This window comes from Denticeps clupeoides, chromosome 9 (assembly GCF_900700375.1).
Source record: "Denticeps clupeoides chromosome 9, fDenClu1.1, whole genome shotgun sequence".
In the NCBI taxonomy this organism is placed as follows: domain Eukaryota; kingdom Metazoa; phylum Chordata; class Actinopteri; order Clupeiformes; family Denticipitidae; genus Denticeps; species Denticeps clupeoides.
The window spans coordinates 3,292,429-3,312,576 of NC_041715.1; the positions used below are offsets into that span (position 1 = coordinate 3,292,429).

Consider the following 20,148-nt stretch of genomic DNA (forward strand, 5'->3'; position numbering starts at 1 on the left):
CCACTAATTACCATTGTGTCCCTGAGCAGGACACTTAACCCTGAGTGTCTCCAGGGGGGGGACTGTCCCTGTAACTCTCTGGATAAGGGCGTCTGGTAAATGCTGTAAATGTGAACTGGGAACCTGTTGTAGTGATCAAAGTCATAATTACGTTGAAAGGAAGTGAAATGTTACTGACCTTGAAATGCCTGTACGTCGCGTGGTTAAAAAGCACACGAGATTCAGATAAATGTAAATATAATGTGGATAAGAATAATGAATTGTCCTGTTGATCGTTACGAGCAGCAGCCACGTGTAATTTCCCTCGCTGGCCGCTGGGCGGCGCCAAAATCCCATCGGCGGATTTAAAGGTTTTAATTACCAGCGAAGTAGTTTATTTTTTTTTACTGCTTTAGGGTTTTAAAAAAAAGTGGAAGCCTTCAGTTTACACGCAATAAACACTTAAAAAGACCTGATATATTCTTATTTATTTTAGCCATGAGCCAGTCGTTCGGTGAGTGTGGCTTTCTGTCCTCCCCTCTTCACGGTACCGCCGAGTAAACGCCGTAATGGCGCCATTAAAACGCGCTTTTGAGGGAGATGGCGAACTTCTGCCTTTGTCTCGTAGCCGAGCGGCCGGAGCCGAAAGTCGAGCAGCTGGTAGCCGAGCTGCGGAGGCTGCAGCGGGGTACGGCAGCCGAGTCCGCTTCTCTGCGGCGTCACGACGGCGGCGTGCGGAACTCATGGCGTGTGTGTGTGTGTGTGTGTGTGTGTGTGTGTGTGTGTTTTTTTTTTTTTTTTTAGTTAAGAGGACGCTGGAGGAGGAGGTGACGACGTCGCAGGCCCTCGGGGACACGCTGCGGGGACAGTGGGAGGCCTGTGCGTACGGACCTCCGCCGTTTTTACACCAGAACCTGGTCCCGCGTCTTACACCGACCAAACGCGCCCATTTTACACTTACAGCCTTCACCAGAGCGACTTACAATCAGTAGTTACAGGGACAGTCCCCCCCTGGAGACACTCAGGGTTAAGTGTCTTGCTCAGGGACACTATGTTAGTAAGTGGGATTTGAACCTGGGTCTTCTGAGTCCCCTGACTGTCCAGTGTTGGGTTCTCTCTCTCTTTTTAGTGTGTTCAGAAGCCTTTTGCCTGGAAGGGACCCTTAAAGAGAAGGAAGGTAATTGTGCTTTGCGTTATTTTACAAATTGGTTGTTATCGATTTAAACGTCCCCTATCATGAAAATGTTATATTATTTAACATTAACACAAGTCCCCCGGCCTGTCTATGGTCCTGCAGTGGCTAGAAATGGCGATAGGTGTAAAGAGAGGTTTGGTTGTTCTGCCTCACCGTTCAGAGAGGATCTGGAATTTGTCCCCCTTATGACGTCATAAGGGGAAAGGTTACCTCCCGTTTCTCATGCTTTTTCCACCCAGAGAATCCCCCCCCCAAAAAAAAAAAAAATAAGTCAAAACATTATCTCCACCGACCGTCATGGCTTCCAAACGTGCGAAGCATCGCAGTTGCTTGGTGATTGGATGTAAAAATGAGCACAAATGAATTTTTTTTTTTTTCGTTCTGTCACGTGAGACTCTGAACAACCAGTGGGATAATTTGATTTTTTTTCTGTAAAAACGCCGCCACGACTTCCGGTTAAACATTGTGGTTGGTGAGCGGTGTTGACGACGTCATTTCCGCGAATTTCCCGCTCAACTTCTATAGGCCGCTCCCCTCCTGGTCCCGCCTCTCTCCTCCTCATTAGCATTTAAAGCTACAGACGGTGAAACGGCGCGTCTCGTTGTGGGACTGGTTCAGAGTGGCTGTAGTTCTGCACCGCGGCTGAAGTTCGGAAAGTGACTCCGTGACATAACGGCAGAACCCTCCTTCACAGGGTCATGTGGGGTGTTGCGCTTCAAGTGTGAGGAGCTGGAGCAGGAAGCGCAGAGGTCAGCTCCCAATCTCGCACACTTCAAATTAAAGCATATTGTGTGTGTGTGTTTGTGTGTGTGTGTGCGTGTGTGCACGAGTTCATCGGTAAACCTCTTGAACAGCTGTGTTTTCAGGATGCCGAACCCCCTCTAGTCATTTCCATCCTGTGTGGAAGTGTGTGTGCGTTAGTGCGCGGTGGCACTATTGTTTCTGTTGGACACACGCTCACCAGAGACATGAGGAAGCCCTCTGTCCCCGAGGGAGGAAATGCTCGTCCGATTTCTCACACACACACACACACACACACACACACGCACCCAGACGCGTATTTGTGTCGTAGTTTGTGTCGGGAGGCGCCTTTTCAACACGTGCGCCTCTCTAGGCAGCGGGCGCAGAACCAGGAGAAAGAGGAACTTCTGGAGCTCTACCGCTGCCAGATAGAGGAGACCAAGCTGAGGCACAGGAAAGCACGGTACACACACACACGCACACACACGCACACACACACACACAGCCGGGGACACGAAGCGGCGACGGACCTCCTCTCGTCCGCAGGGTGAAGTTCGGGAAGGAGCTGCAGCAGCTGATGGAGCAGCACAAAAACCTCTACTCGGCCTTTGTGAGTGTGTGCGCGCACACGGCCACGTAGACTCACCAGGCCCGGACCTGAAGTGAAGCGATCGTCACATGTGATACACAGCAGCACAGCACACGGTGCACACAGTGATATTTGTCCTCTGCATTTAACCCATCACCCTTGGTGAGCAGTGGGCGGCCATGACAGGCGCCTGGGGAGCAGTGTGTGGGGATGCCGCTTTGCTCAGTGGCATCTTGGCGGGATTCAAACCTTCTGATTACGGGGCCGCTTCCTTAACCGCTAGGCCCCCGCTGCCCCTGTGACGTTGTATAGGGACAGAAACGCTAAATCTTCTCCTGCGTCTTCTCCACCTTCAGTCTCCAGCCAGGCTGCCGGGGGAAGTCGCCGCCGCTGAAAATGCTGCTGCTGAGCTGCTCAAGGCAGGTAAGTGTGTTCACTCACACACACTCACACACACACACACACACACACACACACAGTCACTAAACTCAACTAACATTTTTCTATCCATGCTCAGAAAAGCTAAAGATGTCCCAACTCGCTCGGCTTCAAGAGGACCTGGCTGAAACCCGAGGCGGACCTGCTCGAGTGGACACGGGCGCATCATCTGAGGCAGTGTAGCACACGCACGCTCGCAAAAATGGCTTCAGAATACACTGCACTGTTCTAGTGTTCTAGTTAGTTTGAGTTCACGGAATCTTCTCCTCTTTCTGTTAAGTAGCGAGACTTTCACTTCCGAGCAGAGATCTTGGATAATAAAAAATACCTGCCATGGACTGACACTCGAACATCAACGTTTGAAGTCACATTGGTGTTTAATTCAGAACATTTTTTTTTTTTTTGCCACTGATACAGGTTCAAACTTACAAAAACAACTCAAGAAACCAAATAAAATCAAACCTGTGACCCTTTTGTCCGATTCCTCACTTTCAAAGTGTTTAAAAAGAACATATAATACACGAAGAGAAGCCAGACTCACCTACACATGCTCCAAAGAAGATCCAGATGCCAACAGACTACTGGTTCCGTAGAAAACATGGAACCTCATTACACTTCTCGTCATTAAAATGGTGTTCTGACACACGTGATTATCCTGTGACGTTTGTGAAGATGTGCAGCGTTGCCCACTGCTTTGGTGAAAGCTTTTACATACAAAAAAAGTGACACTTTTCCAGTCCCATCAACATCCTGGTAGGTGTTTCGCTCAAGTTGACTCCCATTGCCACGGTGGGATCCGGCAGGAACGTTCCAGAAGCTCTTTGGTGCTTGTCCCTGAGTCTTTCTCGGCTTAAAACAGTCCCAGTAGTCTCTTAAAACCCCTTCATTCGCTCTCTCAGTGCTCTAGAACATTCATTTTACTCATAAAAACCCCCTCTAGGCCTCTACTGCTTTGTCACTTGAACTTTCCCCTGATCTTCTTGTGCTCCCTGACTTTGTTTTTCCACCCCCCCCCCCCCCCCCTTCCATCTTTTCCCTCCTCCTGTAAATCCAGTCTTAAATTTAGTCTTTTTTTTTTTTTTTTTTTCCCGTCCATTTTGGTCTGTGTGACGACAGTCTTCCATTGGCACAGCATGAAACCACCGATGTGGAGTTCTGGTGTGTGTGTGTGAGTGTGTGTGTGTTTGTGTACACGCAGGGCATGTGCTGCAGGTTCTCCAGGTCCTGACATGTTCGCATACTTCACAGGCCAAGAACATTGTGTTTACTCTCCCTGACACACACACACACACACACACACACACACACACACCTCTCACCGGGTGCTCATCACACAGGACGCTGAAAGCCGGCCGGCGCACATGTCTGTGATGTGATCACGAAACCTGTGTGTACTGAAGAAAGTAAACTTGGTGTGTGTGTGTGTTGCGCCCATATATGGGCATAGAGAGCCCCACGGCCTGACTGTGGCTGCCAGTGCCAGGACAGTGTCCGGTGGCAGCCAGACACTGTGATTAATCATACCTGCTTGCTGTGACATGCGTAACTGGTGTGCGGAAAGTTTGATTCTTTTTGGGGTTTTTTTGTGTGTACGTGCCCACAGAAAAAGCTCTGAAGTCTCCAGACCATAGGTCCCTTTGGCATTGCTCTGCTATCCCAGGTTATTCCCCATCTGTTAAGAGGCAGAAGGACAAATGTGAGTGTAACAGCTGAGAAATTCCCCTCCCCAGGTCTAAAAAAACAAACCTCGCCGTAAACGTCGGACTGAGTAAAAATTTGCATTTATTGCAAAGATGATTAAAAATATACCTTTATTTTAAGATGTCAGTAGCCATTGGACGTCATTTACATACAGAACTAAACATCTACATTTGTCGTAAAAGGCTCAACTAAAGGTGGCGGCATCCGTTCACACAAATGATTCCACTTCAGCAATCTGATTAGGAGCAAAAAAACACGATCGCAAGCGAAGGTTCTAACCTGATACGAGCTCCATCCAGTGTGATATTGTCAGTCGCGCTCCACAGCTAACATCTACACATTCCTATCTACATATGAAGATCATTCATCACCGGCGCTACGTTTCTTTACTCGTACTCGTAGTGTCTACGCGGACCTACTTATGCTCGCTTTCGTGGCTCTAAAGACCATCCTCTTGCCAAGGTCCCTACGCCCTGCTCTAAGCGCTCAGGTCGGTGGGGACCTCCTCCTTCCCGCGGTAGAATACCTCAAAGCGGCTGTACACCTTCTTCTCCTTCCTCATGCTCTCGATCCTCTTCAGCAGACTGTCCCTCTCCTGGGGGTTGGCCTGCGGCCGGGCGAAGCGATTCCTGCTCTGGTATCGGAGGGACGGGTCCAGGGCGGACGCGTCGGCCGTCCCCTCCGAGCCCTTGGCCTCCTCCGTCTGCTTGGCCATCTCTTGCCGGTTCTTCTGGCTGTTGGCCGAGATCTGTTCCAGGATCACCTTGGTGTCGTCCCTGAGGTTGCTGCTGAACAGCACGTTCGAGGTGGAGGACTGGTAGCGGGAAGACTGGCTTGGCTTAGCTGCCACCTTGTGGTTCTCCGCGGGGACTTCCGCGACGTCGGGACGCGGTCCTTTCGGAGACGTGACCTCCTCGGATGTTTCTGGGACCGGTTTCATTCCCTTGCCGTCCGAAGAGGCTGCCGCTGTCGTCTTTTTGTCTCCCTTCGTCCCGAAGAAGCCCTTGATCTTCTGCGTGCTTTTCTTGAAGAAGTCCGCTGGCTTGCTGTCCCTGGCGTCCCTGCCGTCGCCGCTGGCCATGTTGAGCGAGGTGTTGGAGTTGTGGCGGGCGAGGCCCTCGCCCGACTCGGAGCGCTGCACGCTGGAGGAGCTGTGGCTCCGCGACTTCTTCAGCTCGCTCTTCTCCGCGTCGGTGGCGTCGGTCAGGATCTCCTCGTCGCACGAGACGCGGCGGGACGGCGGCGTGGCTTTTAGCGTCTTCAGCGGGTCCCTTTTGAAGAACTTTGGCGAGGGCAGCGTCCTGGTCGTCTTTGTGGACGCCGCGTCTTTCTTGCCAGCCTCCGCGCTCTCCTCCTTCTGGCTGGTGCTGCTTCGGCGCGGCCTCTCCGCGCCCCACTCGTGAAGTTTGGGCTTCATGGTCACCGGAGGTTTGGGTGTGGTCGAGGGTTCGGCCGCCTGAGGAGCGGGCTCCGTGACGTAGACCGACGGAACTTGGGGTACGGCGGCGGCGGCACGCGCCGTGTCTGAGGATTCGGACGTTTTCACCGAACCGGATTGCGGCCTTTTATTCTCGAGCTCCTTCGAGTACAGAAGTCGGCTTTCCGGGTCGGTTATGGACAGAGAGGACAGTTCTTTCATGGAGAGCGCGGTTGGATCTTCCTTCACCGCGGGGCCGAGTTCGTCTTTGGTTTCGGTCGAGGGCTCTGTTTTCACAGCCAGGGAGGAATCTTTACTTTCTTCTGAAGCCTTTACACTTTTTGTCTCTTCAGTCTTCTTGTGTTTGTTCCAGTCGAAGGGCTCTCGTGAGATAGACCTCCGCTTTTCTAGTATCTCTGCCACGATTGAAGAAACCCTAATGGGGTCTTTTACCTCTTCCTCCTTGAGGTCCCCGCCGGTCTTAGAAGACAGAGAGCTGTGTGTCTCCATCTTAGAGGAGCTGAAGATGAGAGATGAGCGCAAACGAGAGCTCCTCTGAAGCATGGGGTTGATCCTGGAACGGAAAGACTCGTGCTTGGTTATACCTCTGTCCCTTGGGTCCTTTCCTTCTCCCTCCCTGTCTCCGTCCAACCCCACCGATGCCTGGGATGAAAGTGAGTCAGGCGGTGGGAGATGAGGATCAGACCCTGCATTTGGTAGAACAGGCTTTCCGAATCGTGGACGCAGGTCTAGCTTTGGTATGATGGGGTTGCTGGGGAGTTCCCTGGTCCCAAAGCGTGGTATGGATGCCTCAGGAGCGTATGGCTGTGTCTCCTCAAAGGTGTCCATTTCCATGGGCTGTGGCAGGCCCTCTTCCCCTCCATCTTCATACGTATTAAGATAGGAGTTAATTCTCCAGCTCCTCATCCCCAGTTTGACATCAGGGTCCTGTGTTCCTCGCTCCTGATCTCCTTCAGGAAACTTTGGATACCTCTGGTCTGGAGGATGGGGATGAGTTGGGGAGCTTTGGCAAGCGTAGGCCTGACCAACAGTTGGCCTCTTCTGGTTTGATTGACCGTAACGCCCCATGTCAGGTTGGTGCATATTTCCAGGGTTGTACCTGAGGTCATCGGAGGACAACATGTTGTAGTCTCCAGGTAGCTCAAGCTCGTGTGGATATCCAGAATCAGAGGCATGGTCTAGGTGAAGAACGCCCATGTTCCCCGGTTGTTCATATCGACCAAGGCCTGCTCCCAAGCCTTCTGCCAGGTACAAGTTGTGCTCTCTCTGATAGTGGGACTCTGTCTCCTCCAGATTGTTCATAACTCGGTGCTTCATGTACTGCCGAGAGGATGAGTAACTTTCCCTGGTGCCCTCTGCATAACTGTGCCTCTTGAAGGCATTCATCTCGAGTTGCCTCGATGCCATCATGGATCGTCCTTGGTCCAGGAAGGACTGTTGCATCCTGAACTGCTGCGAGGCAAATTTGCTGACCTGCAGGCCAGAAGATCCAGCATCCATAGTGTGACGGAACGGGTCGTCGCGGCGAAAAGGCAACGTCGAATCTCCAAATGAGTATGCCGAGAGTTCGGCCTGTCGAACGAATCCTCTGGGGACGCGCAGGGACTGGGTCCTCTTCAGGCCATAATGGCTACTCAGGTACCCGCTGCCCATGTCAGAGGGCACCATGGCGTTCTCCACCACAAGCGGCTGTGACTGGGCAAACAGAATACGGAACTCCTCGTCGAACGTGGCTACCAGTTCCCCGAGGAACAGATGAGCGATGCAGCGATGGATCTTCTCAAAAGACCACATGAAGCTGCCGTGAAACACAGGACAATGTGCGGTTAACATGTGAAAGTGAAGTGACTGTCATTGTGAAACACTGCAGCACAGCACATGGTGACACAATGAAACGTGTCTTCTGTATTTAACCATCACCCTTGGTGAGCAATGGACTCACAAAGAATTCGGGATTCGAACCCACAACCTTCTGGTTACGGGTCCGCTTCCTTAACCACTAGGCCACCGCTGCCTAACGTGCATGTACATGTGCAGCGTTGTGGAGGTTCTCAACTCACCTGTAGTTGCCACTTAGCACAGCTCTGCAGTCTGCTAACATGAAGCGGTCCATCACCTGGCCTTTGAAAGACTTCCCGGTCCTACAGAAATACGTGATGCCTGCCACGGTCCTGACACGCATCGTCTGAAGCACAAACACTCAGCATTGGTGAGATGCACCAGGCGGAACCGAGGAGGTCGGCGCCGGCCTGGAAAATCTTACGTGTATCGTCTCCAGGTTCACTTTGCAGCTCGCCGCCATGGAGACAAAATGGTGGGCGTTCTGTTCGTCTAGGAGAATGTAGACAGGCACATGTCGGGCTGCCGCCTCCAGAAGGTCGGCGAAGAGGTCAACGTCAGTGAACATGTCCATCACGATGGCAATAACCTGCAAACCAGGACCAATGTTAGGCTCATCCCCCTACTAATTGGGTTATCGCGACTGAGGAGAATGATCTACTAGGCATTCTCCCTCCCTTCATTTCACTCTTTCTCCTGCTGTGTCTTACAAAAGCATTTTTCAGGCTATGGTCCAGTCTCGATTCTACACCAATTCATTCAGATAAATGTAATTAAAATTTATAAACAAATAAATGAACACGCCTTACGTTAGAACTTTAAATCTTGGCAGGCTCAGGCTCAATGTCTATCATTGATTTTAGTCGGGTTGCACAATAAACGATCAGTCAGTAAACGCGAACGTCCCGTCTATAGTACATGTCCTTTCCGCGTGATTCGCCGCTTGTAAATTTGTTTCGTTGAAAATGTGTCACGTGTTGTAAAGTAGTTTTATGAAATTTACATTTACATTTATGGCATTTATCAGACGCCCTTATCCAGAGCGACTTACAATCAGTATTTACAGGGACAGTCTCCCTGGAGCAACTTAGGGTTAAGTGTCTTGCTCAGGGACACAATGGTGGGATTTGAACCCGGGTCTTCTGGTTCATAGGCGAGTGTCAAACCCACTAGGCTACTACCACCCTGTTAGTGTCTGTGAAGATTCTCAGTCATCCAGGTGAATTTGTCGTGGCAACTGGACTTTCTTAGACACGTTGCATTCTGCATCCCTCAATCTGAGGGAAGTTGGCTTGTGGCCACAAAAATTTTTTGTTCACCTTAAGGACAAAGGACACTCATTTTTGGACGAGAATGTTCAAATATTGGACAGAGAAGATAAGTGGTTTGAGAGAGGAGTGAGGGAAGCTTTGCATGTGCAAATCAACAAACCCTCACTCAACAGAGGCCTCAGACACAACCTACTCAACCTACTTAGCTGCCCTTTCTTCCATCCCCAGAAAAATGTTTTACTTAACAATCCTATTCAAGACGGGATTGAGGTGAAACCAACCTGGGGGATAAATTTGTGGGCACAAGCCAACTTCCCTCAGCTTGACAAAGCTCTGTGGATGCAGAATGAAACGTCTCTACCTCTAAAGAAAGAAAGTCCAGTTGCCACGACTCAACACTCAGACATGAAATGTTAATCTGATTTGCAAATCTCGACCACCATAGTCAGGTTTTAATTGTCGTGAGAGAGATGCGAAAATGGATGCTGATGAGGTGAAAAAGAGGCTAGTAAGAGTCAACTTTTCCGAAAAGAAGCGCAATGTTGTCACCATTAAATCAAACTCTCGAACGTCAGTTGATGTGATTGGCCGCCTGGCCATATATATATTTTTTGTAAACGCAGGTTCATGGGTTGGTGAATAAATGTGATCACACTGACTTTTGTGAATCTCGAGAAATGCATTTGTGAATCTTGTCACATTTATTTGTGAATTTTGAAACGAAACCATCTCCATATAGACAGGCTAGGGGAACTCGTATTAATGTGAAATAATCTCACAAAGTCATGTCAGGGGACCTTTTAATGATAAATTCAGAATTTTGTGGAAATAAATGGACTGTATTCAGACATGAGATGAATACACCTATTATTATAAGCCTATTACTTCAGTAGAATCTGTGTGCAGAGCACTGGAGCTCTGGAGACCCTGGGCCTGGTGGGCCTGTTCAGTAATCTAGTTCCTCTACCTGCCCACCTACTGAAACACTACAGCCACACCAAGAAAGATCGGTAGGTGGCAGTTATAGTACTCCAAAGTAAACTAGGAACTGATTAGTAGCCATTTATTCAAAAGACACTACAACACCCAGCAGACTCACTAACCTCAAACCTTGGGAGATCCCTCACACTCGACGCGTTCCAAAATTAAACTTTGTATTTTTTTTTTTACTGTAAAAATACTGCTTTTTACTGCTTCAGGCCTCTGCAGACTCATGTGTGTCCCACTGGTTTAATAAGCAAGTTATGAAGCAACATTCAAACTAATCATTCTAATTCCAGAACTACTATTAGTGCATGAATGTTTATTGAAAATAATGGAAGTGAAGTGATTGTGGTACACAGCACATGGTGACACAACAAAATGTGTCCTCTGCTTTTAACCGTCACCCTTGGTGAGCAGTGCTTGTGTAATTTTATTTGAGATTCCTTGATCACGTTCGATCTTCTTCTGAAGAAGACGTTCGGTGCTTCTTCATTTGGGCTACACCAGGCTCCTGGCTTCCACAGAGCTCGCTGTGAAGAAGCATTTCATCATGGTCAGCCAGCGCTTTCTCCAGTCTGCTCACAGTTGTTAACCTCCTCTGGCTGCCCACTGCTCACCAAGGGTGATGGTTAAATACAGAGGACAAATTTCACTGTGTCATCATGTGCTGTGAATCACACTGACATTCACTTCACTTTCATTATTTCCAATAAACATTCTTGTTAAAACCATTTCTGTGGCGTAAAGGAATGTAAATATTTGAATATGTAAATGTAATATTGCATTAATAGTAGTTCTGGAATTAGAATGATTAGTTTGAATGTTGCTTTATAACTTGCTTATTAAACCAGTGGCTGCTGAATGGATGTTGTTGCGTGGGACACACATGAGTCTGCAGAAGCCTGAAGCAGTAAAAAGCAGTATTTACAGTAAAAAAAAAATGCAGATACAAAGGAAAAGTGTAATTTTGGAACGTGTCGAGCGCGAAGGATCTCCCGAGGTTTGAGGTTAGTGAGTCTTCTGCATGTTGTAGTGTCTTTTAATCAATGGCTACTAATCAGTTCCTAGTTTACTTTGAAGTACTGTTGCAAAAGCATTTTAGGTGACGACCTCTTGAAGTTCATCGAGAGAATGCCAAGAGTGCAAAGCAGTAATCAGAGCAAAGAAACTAGAATATAAAACATGTTTTCACTTATTTCACCTTTTTTTGTTAAGTACAGAACTCTACCAACGTAATGGTCATGAAGATAAAGAAAACGCATTGAATGAGAAGGTGGGTCTGAGCTCAGCACTTCTAGCACTCTCTGCCCCTCCCTGCCCCCTTGTCTCGGCATTCAAGAATGTTCAGCGTTCCTGCCCTCTGTCATACAGACACACACACACACACACACACACACACACACACACACACGTGCGTTATGTGAGCTGTCAATAAAGCATGGCGAGTTCAAAGCAAACCAGTCTGGATTCTTTCTTTCAGAAGCGTCCATCAACTCATGGCGACTGACCGAATGATCCAGAGCCAAGAAACCATCGTCCATTTATTACATATTATGACATTTCATACATTTTATTTGCTTTTATTTCTAGCAATAAATCCCCCAAGACCAATCTGTGCTGTCGCCCAAAGTAAATTAATCAAGTTAATGAAATCATCAGAATAACTATAATTACAGCGATAATAACAGTAATACTATCTATCTATAGTAAAATCCTTCTATATCTATCTCTTCATGCAGATGGGGTGTTAGTGGCCTAGTGGGGTAACACACTCGCCTGTGAACCAGAAGACCCAGGTTCAAACCCCACTTATTCCATCGTGTCCCTGAGCAAGACACTTAACCCTGAGTGTCCCCAGGGGGGGACTGTCCCTGTAACTACTGATTGTAAGTCTGGTAAATGCTGTAAATGTGCATGTTAGGGTGGGGGTGTGGTGCTTTATGACATCACTGGTCCCCAGGATAAATGTGTTTGAGGAACCAGGTTCTGAAATCCCACCTGCTGTGCGTTCTTGATGAGACGCCGGGCCTGCTCCTTAATGCTGGGCATGTCGGGATCTGAGGGGTTCACCAGGGTCGTGACCTCCGTCGGGCCCACAAAGCTGTGCTGTGGCAGTGGCCAACCCAGGTCCAGTCCGGGCGCGTCCAGGTCCGAGTGTAGCGGCCAGTAGGTGTCAGACGAGCTGCCCTGCTCCGACTCGCGGTAGGACAGCTCGGGCAGCGAGCCCCCGGCCACGCCCGGCTGCGGGGCCTGCGCCGCGCTCTTGATGTGCTCCATTTCCGGCTTGGACAGGAAGTCAACCACGCCCGCGCTCTGCAGAAACTCGTAGTATCCCTCCACGTCGCTCTCGACCAGCGCGTCGATCGCCAGGCGGTACTCCTCGCGGTAGTGGGGGGGCAGGAAGTTGGGGTCGAGGGGGTTGTCCCCCACAGAGGAACTCTGAGACCGGTGGGGCATGGTTGCCACCCTGCAAAAAGCAGCACAAAAAGGCCGGTTACAACAAACCAATGATGCACGACACCCGCGAACCCAACGCTATCGTCCCGCACGTCCCTCGTGGCCATTTACATTTACAGCCCTTTTCCAGAGCGACTTACACTCAGTAGTTACAGGGACAGTCCCCCCCTGGAGACACTCAGGGTTAAGTGTCTTGCTCAGGGACACGATGGTAGTAAGTGGGGTTTGAACCTGGGTCTTCTGGTTCACAGGCGAGTGTGTTACCCGCTAGGCCACCACCACGCACCAGGATGACATTCCGGCGTTGTGCCTTATAAAGCAAACAGGTCCTACGTGGCGATTTGCATGGGAAGCGAGCCAGACTAAAAAATAATTACGCTCCCCCCCCCCGCCGGACCGGTTCCGAACCGGGCCCCGCGGAATGCTGGGCGAGTGCCACCGCCGAAATTCGAACGACTCCGCTTGGCAGCGGCTGCAGGAACGTTGCACCTCAATAAAACACTTGGAATTTTCACCGGTTATCGGCTTTTTGACTTTGTCTCTTTTTCACAGTTCTCCAACGTCCCGGCGTGCTTGTGTGTGTGTCTGCCTGTTTTTCCCGTCGCCATGGAAACGTGCAGCCTGCGGTCAGGCGGCGGCGGCGTGGGATCAAGAGTGGCGGGTCTGGGCCAGGGCGGGACACGTTCCTGTCCCCAATCTAGCATGGGTCCGCGGGGCGCCACAAATCGAGTGAGAACGTGACAATTCCGGCGTGGCGGACGAATGGAGACTCGGCCGGAAGAGGGAACCCAGGAACCGGGGCGTGTCCTTCGTACGAAGCAAAGTTCAGGTCTTCCTATCTGGACGGCCGGGTCCGGTCACCACGCGACAGCGATCCTGATAAGCAGGGCGGGTGCATCCCATGCGGAATACGGCGGTGACAACGGCCACGCCCTCAAGAACAGTCGTACTACACCTCTCGTACACCTCTCCTGCCGACTGTCCACCCGCCGATCACGCCGTTTCAGTACTTAAAAATGCGAATCCGGCCCCATGCGACCACGCCGTAGATCGAGCGGCGCAACCAACCATCCGGGGGACGGAAATCTCCGCAAACTCCACGTAGTACACGCATCACACACGTATGGGGCCCGTGTCGTGTTCTAAACCAATCGGAGGTCGCGAAGGGCGGGGCCCGACCTCTGGCTGGGCGTGGCCCAGGTATTCCTGTACTGACCCGAGCCCGACGAGCGCAGCTTTTTATTATCATGACGGGCGGATGTCGGCCAACACGACTGTGCCAACATGCTTTGTGCGTTACGAGTCGTTTATACGTTTTTTTTTTTTTACGCACCTCAGCACAACACATCTATAAAACTCATTACGTGTCCCGGCCCATCGTGGCCTAGCAGTTACGGAAGCGGCCCCGTAATCAGAAGGTTGCCGGTTCAAATCCCGATCCGCCAAGGTGCCACTGAGCAAAGCACCGTCCCCACACACTGCTCCCCGGGCGCTTGTCATGGCCGCCCACTGCTCACCAAGGGTGATGGGTTAAATGCAGAGGACAAATTTCACTGTGTACACCGTGTGCTGTGCAGCTGTGTATCCCAAGTGACAATCAGGCCGGAATGACGATCGAGCTCGGGCCCTTAACGCGCTTCTCATTTACATTTTCTTGTTATTGAATTCACCTTATTTAAATTCCGGCTGCATATTAAGCAGCTTTTACGTTGAACCCGTCTGACGTTTAATCGGCCGCAGCTCAGTGCTGCCTGTACGGACGCCGATTTAAGAAGGAGAAGAGTTGGTCGTCCGCGCTCAACCGGAGCGCCTCGGGCCGCACGCCGCAGCGCAGGACGGGGAATTCCCGCGGCGTTCCCATTACTCCATACTTCCATCACCACATGGGACGGGAGTCCAATTTACCAAAATGTTCAACTAAATTTGTGAAAACTTCCTCCGAGGGCGTTAGTAGCCTAGTGGGTAACACACTCGCCTATGAACCAGGAGACCCAGGTTCAAATCCCACTTACTACCATTGTGTCCCTGAGCAAGACACTTAACCCTGAGTGTCTCCAGGGGGGGACTGTCCCTGTATCTACTGATTGTAAGTCGCTCTGGATAAGGGCGTAAACGTAAAAGTGCTACGTACTACTTTTCTGTGGAAAAATCAATTTTCATATTCCATGACTTTTTCCAGGTTTTTAGTGAGCGTAAGAACAGGACGGCCCATCCCTCACCTCCCCTCGTCCACGACACACTGCAGGCCGGTGTGTGTGTGTGTGTGTGTGTGTGTGTTGATTATTTTGCCAACAGGTGTGGATAAGTCAAAGGTGCCCACTCATCAAAACACCTCGTTTCTCCACCGAACGACCTTCGAGCGCTGAGGTCACAGGCCCGCGTTCGGCCTGTTTTCGGCCCGCGCGAAAGGGCGAAACTCGGGCCGGGGTAGAGGGCTGAGTTTTACTTTCCTAATAAAGACGAGACGACGACGGGAGAGGAGCCGCATTACAGAACGTTTCATGCCCGGACAGGAGAACCTCAGGCAGGGGAACCGACATGCCGAGACGCCGCCGCTGAGTCACATTTAATACGATTTGGTAATGAGGGACATGAGGCCCGCTGCGGTGGCATTTGGAATCCATGCGGATGACGGACGCGGGTCAGGAACGACCCCTGACCCCCTGCTGCAGGCCAGGCCACCGCCTCCCTTTCTTCTTAACGTGACTTCACGCAGCTCCTGGACGCCCTGCAGGTTAAAGACAGGTCTGGGTGCCACGCCCGCGCCTTGCAGGGCAGAATAAAGACATGCCAGGCAGGTACCACGTCCGGCTCTCCCAGAATTCCACACTTCCTGGCCCGTCCATCCCCCCCAAATGCACAAGACCTTCCAAAACTCCAGCAAAGTGGATCTAAAGCTCTAGACGGGCGCAGATGAAGAATTCACGACATTAGAACCGGGGTCGAGGTCGCAAACGTCGCTCTCCGCTGCTGTACAGCGGCGGAACTTTCCTGCCCCCGGGGCTCCAACTCCCAAAACTCCGAACCTGTCGGTCGCTGCTCGCGTCTCGTCGCTTCAGCTCCCGCGGAGAAGGTCGCTCATGTCGCGCCGCGTCGCTCCGCGGTCACATTCCGCCCTCAGCGCCGCCGGGAGTCCGGAGGCAGCAGCCGGGGTCCCGCTCGACCTACTCGCCGTGCCGCTCGCCGGGATCCGCCGCGGAAGGTCCGGCCTCTTCCAGGCGGGGTTGCCAGGTCCGCCGCAACCGCCCCGAAACCGGAGTCTGTTTCTGCAGCGGGGGCCTGTTGCCAGTTTGGTAATAAAGTGATTACAACGCCTGGACAAATGCCTTGCATGTCATTTACATTTACATTTACAGCATTTATCAGACGCCCTCATCCAGAGCGAGTTACAATCAGTAGTTACAGGGACAGTCTCCCAGGAGCAACTTAGGGTTAAGTGTCTTGCTCAGGGACACAATGGCAGTAAGTGGGATTTGAACCTGGGTCTTCTGGTTCATAGGCGAGTGTCTTACCCACTAGGCTACTACTACCATCAAATAGTCACATCAAATAGTAAATTATGTACTACGAATAAGAAATATGTATTAAAGTATTTAAAAGTAATGATATGACTGAAATGTACAGTATTTAAGCTTTAGTTTTAGTTAGTATAGTTTAGTTTAGGGTGCATATACATATATATTTTTATTCTTTTATGATTGCACTATGGTGGTGTCTGTGTGAAACATTATTTCACGGTACACGGTATACTGTGTATACTGTTGTACTGACAGTAAATCAGTCTTGAATCTTGAATTTTGAAATACAGTATATAATGAAATGCCGCAGTATAAATGCCGCACCTGGCAACCCGCCGGTGGAATTTGATCTCGGCCCCGCCCAGTGCCGTTACCGCCCCGCTTCTGCAGCGCAGCTGTCATGACGAGAAGAAAAGACCCCAACGACCTGATTTATCTGCGCAGGTTCCCTCGGGCCTTTGATCGGTCCGCACGCCACTGTGCGTGGGATGCGAAAGTACTTCGTTTCCCACAATGCACTGGGACAGCACCGGCCACAGGCCAGGTCTTGAAGTGGTCAGCGTCTAACCGATGTCGGGTCAGGCTCTCTGGCCACTGGTGAAGATGATGGATGCTGCTCTAAAACACCCAGGATTTTTCAGTTGGTCTAAAGCTCACGAGCTCTATAAAAAGAGAGTGTGTAGTGAGTCACAGACACACACACACACACAACAGAGCACATATGGACAGACCTGGCAGACAGACACCTGCCTCCCTCACTGCTCAGTGAACCGATGAGACAGATAAAGAGATGAAAGAACATGAGCCACGCCCTGCTTTACAACACTGATAATGCACACTGTGTGTGGCTGTGTGTGTGTGTATGTGGCAGGTAAAGGGCATTCAGACACACCCTGTACGTCGTGTTACACACTTCTTCATCGACCCATGCTGATTAAAAAATGTTGTACTGACTGTGTGTGTGTGTGTGTGTGTGTGTGTGTGTGTGTGTGTGTGTGTGTGTGTGTGTGTGTGTGTTGCAAGTTACCTTAGTAACCATTCAGGTGAAGCAGGGAGGGTGAGGAAGGGCGCGGCCACAGAAGGAATGTGTCAGTGCAACTCACATACATGCACCACACCCAGAACACAAACACACACACATGGCACTCTCTCTGTAAACAACCAATTTACATACCAGTCACACAGCAAACACACACATGAACACGCACGCGTCTGGCTGCTTGTGTCACAATATGAGGTACAAACACACACACACCCCCAACCGCAATGAATTTTATTTGCACGAGTCCTGATGAGTCCTTACATCAGTGAGGATGAGTGTGTGTGTGTTAGAGAGAGAGAGAGAGAGAGACCTGTTTCTCCTTTGCCTCGGGAATGTTTCCCACAATACCCCTCTCTCTGGATGTAATATCACCCCTTTGTATCATGTGACACAGACATGCTTTGTACCCGTGTGTGTGCGTGTCTCTTTGTTGTAACATCGTCTGAAAATCTGTGCAGAAAAGCAGTGTGTGTGTGTGTGTGTGGGAGAGAGAGAGTGAGGGGAGTGTGGGGATACACTTACCTGTGTGTCAGGTGACGCTCTCCTCTCTTGGTGACATCACCACCAGCTCAGCCGCCACCTCACTTCCTGTCGCCACGGAGCAGACGCTTTGCAGGGCGCCGATAAAACAGACATACAGCATTTTACATTTACGCCATCCAGAGTGACTTACAATCAGTAGTGACAGGGACAGTCCCCCCCTGGAGACACTCGGGGTTAAGTGTCCTGCTCAGGGACACAATGGTAGTAAGCGGGATTTGAACCTGGGACTTCTGGTTCATAGGCGAGTGTGTTACCCACTAGGCTACTACCACCCATTTCATATCAGGTCAAACGTCTAATATTGAGATTAATATTATCATTTGAATGATAACATGGTGTTTATGTCTGTGACAGCATTCATGTGTGCTTCGATGAAATCTAAACGTATTTCTTTTTGGGACCCGTTCGTGTCCCATGTGGTTAAAAGTCAAGTTGTAAAAGATCCACGCCCTGAGCGCCACCTCGTGTCTAACAGTTAAAACGACAGTCCAATCAAATCATCAATAAATACACCATGCACAGCCAGGGGAATAATATATTTCAGTAACATATCACATATAAATAATATATAAAATATTCTACAAGGCTTTTCACATGAATATTTCAATATTAGATCACAATATTAGAATTGTGGACCTCGCTGTCCATGTAAGTGTAATTGTAAATGTAAAATGAAACGTAAGTGTGTGTGTGTGTGTGTGTGGGGGGGGGGGGGGGGGGGGGGGGGTTCTCCAGTCGTGCTCTCGTTATTAACGACCTGCATTCACAAAGTTTCTTTACTCGCACATTATTTTTATTGCACTTTATGTGCATTGTGTTAATGTCCGTAAATCGTAAGATCTTAATTATGAATAGAATATATTTTTTCGTGCTTAAAGGTCATAATGTCATGGTGACAGGGTGAGATCAGAGATAATAACAACATGTTATTATTTGTAATGGTGTTTATTAATTGTAATGGAGTAAACTGGGAGTAAGGTGGAGTAATAAAAACAGAACGGAGCGGCTCACGTGACTCTTCGGGAAACGAAAGTGAGTCGCGCGTTTTCGGTTTCGGCCTCCGACGCGGCGGATAAAGAGCGCGGCGCGCCCGGCCGGACCTGTCACCGCTGGAGCACCATGACTTCAGGTCAGTCACACCACCACCACCACCACCACCCTCATCATCATCATCATCGTTTTACTCCAGCTTCAAGTGATGATGATGATGATGATGAACTTCCAGACTGGATCCCGTCCCTCTGGTCGGACACCTTCTCGGACATGATGGAGGACGAGCTGGACTACGGCGACGACTGGACCTTCCAGTTCAACTACAGCCTGTCCCAGGAGACGAGCTCGGAGGAGCGGCGCCGCGGCTGGAGGGTCTACACGCACTGCGCCTTCGGACAGTAAGTAGGGGAAAGGTCAGGGGTCAGGGGGCGCCCGCGACGCAGAGATGGAGGGGGTCACTGTCTTGTGTTGCAGGTTCCGCTGCGGCACCTGCTCCAAGCTCTGGCGCTCCGCGCGCGCCGTGCTCCTGTTCCGGTACCGGCGGCGCGGCGGCGCGCAGCGCGGCACCGTCATCATGCGGCCGCTCGGCCAGGCGTGCGGCCGCTGCCGGGACGTGTTCGAACTCCCCGGCTTCCGGGAGCGGGAGGTGGAGGAGACGCTGGAGCGCCTGTTCGCCAAGATCCGCAAAAACTGCTACGGGGATGAAGATGAGGAGGAGGAAGATGAGGAGGAAGAGGAAGATGAGGAAGATGACGCGTCCGTGGGGTCCGAGAGGGTCAGAACTCGACCCCACAGGAGTGACCTGTGTGAAGCCTGTCAGTCGGGCATCTGCTGCCAAGATTGAATGTGTGGGCGTGGTTAAATGGATGCCATTTATCCGAGTTTTGCATGATTAAATTATTCTTTTTGCTGATGTAAACTGACCTTCTTTGAATTGTCCCCCACTTCGCTTTTAAGTTCATTTGCATATTCACAATTAGGTTCTCTAATCTGATCATTAATTCTGAGATGCTGTTATGATAAATAAAGTCTGAAACGTAGACTTGTGGACCCTTCTTCACTTCTCTTCACTGGGCCGATACCAAGTGCACATTCTGTACACAACACTGCTGTGAAAAAATGGACGATGGAGTCCCGATTAAAAAAACGTTCCTCAGTTCATTCTATTTATGCTCGGCCACCTTTAACACTGAAACGGCCATTTGGGCCCAGTTTGCAGAAAAGAGGACGCAGCGGCTGCCTTTTGGCATTGTAAAATGAAGCCAACCCTGCGGGGCAGTGGTGGCCTAAGGGGCAATAGTGAAGTGAAGCGATTGTCACATGTTATACACAGCAGCACAGCACACGGTGTACACAGTGAAACTTGTCCTCTGCATTTAACCCATCACCCTTGGTGAGCAGTGGGCGGCCATGACAGGCG

The 20,148-nt window shown here is 50.4% G+C and overlaps 3 protein-coding genes across 4 annotated transcripts; 2 read left to right on the top strand and 1 right to left on the bottom strand.

Annotated features, from left to right (window-relative positions):
* The first annotated feature begins 394 nt into the window (after positions 1–394).
* LOC114796571 (synaptonemal complex central element protein 1) lies at positions 395–3,383 on the top strand. 2 transcript variants are annotated; one of them, XM_028990839.1, is made up of 8 exons: positions 395–667; positions 784–858; positions 1,109–1,156; positions 1,869–1,923; positions 2,289–2,378; positions 2,462–2,525; positions 2,861–2,927; positions 3,022–3,377. In XM_028990839.1, exons 1-8 carry the CDS (start codon positions 580–582, stop codon positions 3,123–3,125), a joined length of 591 nt encoding a protein of 196 aa, XP_028846672.1. In that variant the 5' UTR covers positions 395–579; the 3' UTR covers positions 3,126–3,377. The 2 variants fall into 2 exon arrangements, with proteins under 2 accessions (XP_028846672.1, XP_028846673.1); XM_028990840.1 differs by lacking the exon at positions 2,462–2,525 and having other exon boundaries at positions 3,022–3,383.
* Positions 3,384–3,991: 608 nt separating this feature from the next.
* On the bottom strand, positions 3,992–15,859 carry fam83hb (family with sequence similarity 83 member Hb). Its single transcript, XM_028990833.1, has 6 exons — positions 15,659–15,859; positions 12,174–12,642; positions 8,345–8,509; positions 8,142–8,266; positions 5,170–7,879; positions 3,992–4,614 (listed from the first exon to the last, which is right to left on the bottom strand). Exons 2-6 carry the CDS (start codon positions 12,630–12,632, stop codon positions 4,594–4,596), a joined length of 3,480 nt encoding a protein of 1,159 aa, XP_028846666.1. The 5' UTR covers positions 12,633–12,642; positions 15,659–15,859; the 3' UTR covers positions 3,992–4,593.
* A 2,925-nt stretch (positions 15,860–18,784) lies between these two features.
* Positions 18,785–19,776, top strand: LOC114797202 (receptor-transporting protein 3). The gene is made up of 3 exons (XM_028991929.1): positions 18,785–18,864; positions 18,961–19,126; positions 19,203–19,776. Exons 1-3 carry the CDS (start codon positions 18,855–18,857, stop codon positions 19,570–19,572), a joined length of 546 nt encoding a protein of 181 aa, XP_028847762.1. The 5' UTR covers positions 18,785–18,854; the 3' UTR covers positions 19,573–19,776.
* Positions 19,777–20,148: the final 372 nt, after the last annotated feature.